The following is a 3,904-nucleotide window of genomic DNA, read 5'->3' as shown; positions in this document are numbered from 1 at the left end:
CTGGGGCAGGCTCGGTGGCTCACACCTGTAATCCCAGCACTTTGGGAGGCCAAGGTGGGTGGATCACCTGAGGTCAGGAGTTTGAGACCAGCCAGGCCAACATGATGAAACCTCATCTCCACTAAAAATAATATAAAAAATGGGCTGGGTATGGTGGCGGATGCCTGTAATCCCAGCTACTCAGGAGGCTGAAGCAGGAGAATTGTTTGAACCCAGGAGACAGCGGTTGCAGTAAGCCAAGATTGTGCCACTGCACTCCAGCCTGGGTGACAGAGAAAGCCTCTGTATCAAAAACAAGCAAACAAAAATACAAAGGCTGGATGAATGAGGTAAGATATAATGTAAACAGTTTTCCTGGAGTGCAGCCGGTCACAAATCTTGTCTAGGCTACCCCACTGTCCAGTGAGGTTAGTGCAGGCGTCACACCCAGGCCCTGCAGGATCCCACTCTGTAACGCCCCTGCCTCCTTCCAAGCCTCCTTTGAATCCACCACTGATCTCCTCTGCCCAATAAAACCCCTCTTCCAGGTCGGGTGTGGTGGCTCACGCCTGTAATCCCAATACTTTGGGAGGCCAAAGCAGACAGATCACTTGAGGTTGGGAGTTGGAGACCAGCCTGCCCATCATGGTGAAATGCCATCTCTACTAAAAATACAAAATCAGCCGGGCATGGCAGCGCATGCCTGTAATCCCAGCTACTAGTGAGGCTGAGGCAAGAGAATCGCTTGAACCCAGGAGGCACAGGTTGTGGTGAGCTGAGATCGCGCCATTGGATTCCAGCCTGGGCAACAAGAGCGAAACTCTGTCTCAAAAACAAACAAACAAACAAAAAAACCTTTCCACCAAACCCTGTCAGCAAGCAGCCCACCTGCCTTCAGGAAAAGGAACTCAGCTTTCCTCTGGGCCAAGAATGCCATCCTTACCTGTAAAAATGCTTGCCATCACTTAAGGCCCATTTCAAGTGTCACTTGCTAATAATGCTTTCAGCCGACAGCCTCTCTCTTTTCTCTGACACACCCCGCCCCCATCATTGCCCTTGTCTGTCTCCTGAGGGAGCTCGGGATGGCAAGGCCTAAGTTTGATGCACCTAAGTTCCTAACTCCACCCTGTACTTGGCTCAGGGCTCCTTGACAAGCCCCAGCAAATGTTTCCCTCACTTAATGAAGTTGGAGGCACGCACCCCTCCCCGGCATTGCTCTCCTCTATCACGTTTCCGTCCCTCACAAGGGCGGCCAACACTGCCCCTTGACCTGAGGCCCACACTCCATCCCTCCCCTTGGGTACCTGGCTGACAGGGCCCCCAGGGTGGCGCCAGTGGCCTCCAGCCAGGCCTAGGGGGAGGAGCACCTGCTGGGTGTTTCTTGGCTTGCTCTCCCTCCCTCGCCTCGCTCCCCTCATCCGCCGCCATCCGTACCCAGCGATCCGCGCAGCTGCGGCCCAGGCCCAGAGAAAAGGTGTATGTCTCCCTGGCAACCCATCACCATGCAACAGGGTCTCCCGGGATACGGCCTGGGATGCGCTGACGTCAGCGCAGAAGGCGCGAGCTCTCCGCCCGCTGGCACAGCGCCGAGCAGAGCAGACCTGCACGGGGGCGGCCTCCCGGCCCGCCGCCGGATAGCGCCTCCGCTCGCCGGAAAAGGGAGCCAGAAGCTGGCTGGCCAGGCGTGGGTGGGGGCTGCAGATCCCCTTTATATGGATGCCGTCCTCCTTCCCCCCACCACCAGGGGCCCAGCACCTCTGGCAAGTCCTGGCTGTCCACCGAGGAAGGGCGGGAGGACCTGCTCCAGCCTCGGAGGGTTCGAGCAGATCCCAAGGAGGATAGAGAGAGACCCCGAGGAAGTTCGATCCACTCCACAGCCCACGCGGGGTCCGAGGACACTGAGAGGAAGGGGAAAGGCTGTTCAGCTGTGCCCCTACTTCTGCCCAAATCCCTATTTTCATCAGGTATTGCCGTATCATTTCTCAGCCCCTCCCCCACCTTCCAGAAGACCAGCACCCACTGAGTGCTCTCCTCAACTCTAAAAGCCCCTATCCCACACATCCCTGACCCTCGGGCCCCTAGGGCCATTTTGTGGCAGCCCACTGGCCACCTTCCTGCTCTAGATGAATTTTGCCTCAAAACCCTAAGGTGAAACCAAACAATGATAAATTCTGACTCTCCTCCCCGTTTCCCAGCCTACCCATTTCTCTTGGAAAGCACACTGAGTTCTTCCACTATCGTTGTCCCCCCACCACCACCAGCCACCCTGGACCCTTTGCAGGCGTGTTGCCTTCCTTCTCTCTTCCTGCTGCCTTCTTTCCTCTCACCAGCCTCAGCTGGTCCACAGCTCTTTACTCTTCTTTTCTGACGAACTCATGATGTTTTTTCTGATTTTCACCCCTGTCCACTGAAGCCGTTTCCTGATGCCCTGTCTGGCCCCAGCCTGGTTCTCCCTTTTCAGCCTGGTTCTTAATATCTAAGCCAGAGTAATTTTCCTTTTCCACCTAAGCACCCTACTGCTCAGCTTCCCATCCTCTCCCAGATCACATCCATGATCCCTGGTCTCACCTCTGCGACTTGTCTGACAAGTCCATCGTCCTCCAGGCCCTTCACGCTGCCACAGAAACATTTTGCCCAGCACAGAAATCATAGGCATGCTGGCTGTGTTGATGCGGAGAACCAAAAGCCCAGAACCGCTCCAGGCTCAGCTCCCAGTTCTATTCCTGTTTTGGCTCCGGATGCTGAGCCAGTCCCCTCCCCATTTGGAACCTGTGCCTAGTCACATAAGGAGAACATTCCTGCCTCATGGCTCTGAGGAGGTGGGAACATCAGGGCTCAGCCAAGCTCTCTGGGGCTTGGGGAGCTGAGGCCCATTCCCTAGAGAGTGCCAACAGGCAATGTACATCACAACTGACCTTTAGCTGGAGCAGCCGTCTCTATCCCTGAGCCTCAATCAGCTGCTGGTCCCCAGAAATGCTACCAAGCAGAAGGAAAACAGGAGGTTACAGGCCATCCCTGGCCCCCAGCTGGTACCTAACCAGGGCTCTCAAGGCCGGTCCTGAGGTCAGCCAAACTCAACCCTGACTAGAGGAGGTGATGACTTCCTGAACTCCAAGCCTTGGCAGGGCCAAAGAGATCAGAGCAGTCAGCTGCTCCTCAGCTTCAAAAGCCACGAGGTTAACTTGGGACTACAAATCCCAGAATTCCTCAAGGGAAGTACAAATCTCAGCCAGTGTTAGTTCCAAAGAGTATCAAGTACCAACCACACCAAGGCCTGACCACCTGCCCTGAAGGCCCAGGACCCATCCCAAACCCAGTCCTGCCTGGCCTTGTGCGTGGAGAAATCCACAACACCGGAGTAAAGGAAGCTGGCCCACCTCCGATGCACAGGACTATGGCCAGGCCCGGTGTGCACGGCCACCCACGGAAACCGAGGCCCAAGCAGGGGTCAGCATTGTGGGAAGGAAGCCCTGATGGCCTGCCTCTGGGCTCTTCTTTCCCTCCACAGAGTGGAGCGATTTGTTTTTGCTGAGTGGGGGCAGAAGATTAAAACAACTGTAATAGGTGAGAGGTGATTCAGTGTTCACAGGTGCCCCAAACGCGGCCTCAGTCCCCCTTCGTCAACTGACTCTGAAGCGGGGAGTCAATGTCCGACAAAAATTCTGTGGTAAGGTGCTTAGCCAGGGCCGAAAGGCTACCTCTTTAAGAAGATGGGGACACGGCTGGGGGAAGCAGGTTCCCAGCACAGGGCCACTCCCAGGACAGTGAAGGCAGAGGTGTAGGCGGAGGGGAGCGAGTGTGTGGGCGCTCAAGGCCAGTCGCCGCGGGATGGAGTGGTGGGGGCATCGGGCTGCCCAGCCCCTCCCCGAGCTGTGCGTCTCCAGCCACCCTGAGCAGTGGGCACACGGCAGCCGGCGGCGAGACC

The 3,904-nt window shown here is 56.6% G+C and overlaps 1 protein-coding gene across 4 annotated transcripts in view; it reads right to left on the bottom strand.

Moving 5' to 3' along the window:
- FAM131A (family with sequence similarity 131, member A) overlaps positions 1-2,955 on the bottom strand; it is a 10,906-nt gene extending 7,951 nt beyond the window's left edge. Inside the window, exons 1-2 of one of the 4 annotated variants that reach the window (XM_011945830.1) lie at positions 2,895-2,955; positions 1,735-1,877 (exon numbers count right to left, since the gene is read on the bottom strand). Coding sequence is in view for 2 of the 4 variants with exons in the window: in XM_011945827.1 (XP_011801217.1) it covers positions 1,735-1,877; positions 2,548-2,635 (231 nt within the window). In the remaining 2 variants the exon portion in view is untranslated. Of the gene's footprint in view, positions 1-1,283; positions 1,434-1,734; positions 1,878-2,547; positions 2,851-2,894 lie in introns of those variants that run through there. The other 3 variants (XM_011945827.1, XM_011945831.1, XM_011945829.1) reach the window with 3 other exon arrangements.
- Between the last annotated feature and the right edge of the window lie 949 nt (positions 2,956-3,904).

This window comes from Colobus angolensis, unplaced genomic scaffold, assembly GCF_000951035.1.
Source record: "Colobus angolensis palliatus isolate OR3802 unplaced genomic scaffold, Cang.pa_1.0 Scaffold245, whole genome shotgun sequence".
NCBI classification, from domain to species: domain Eukaryota; kingdom Metazoa; phylum Chordata; class Mammalia; order Primates; family Cercopithecidae; genus Colobus; species Colobus angolensis.
This window is presented reverse-complemented; position numbering and strand designations above follow the sequence as displayed.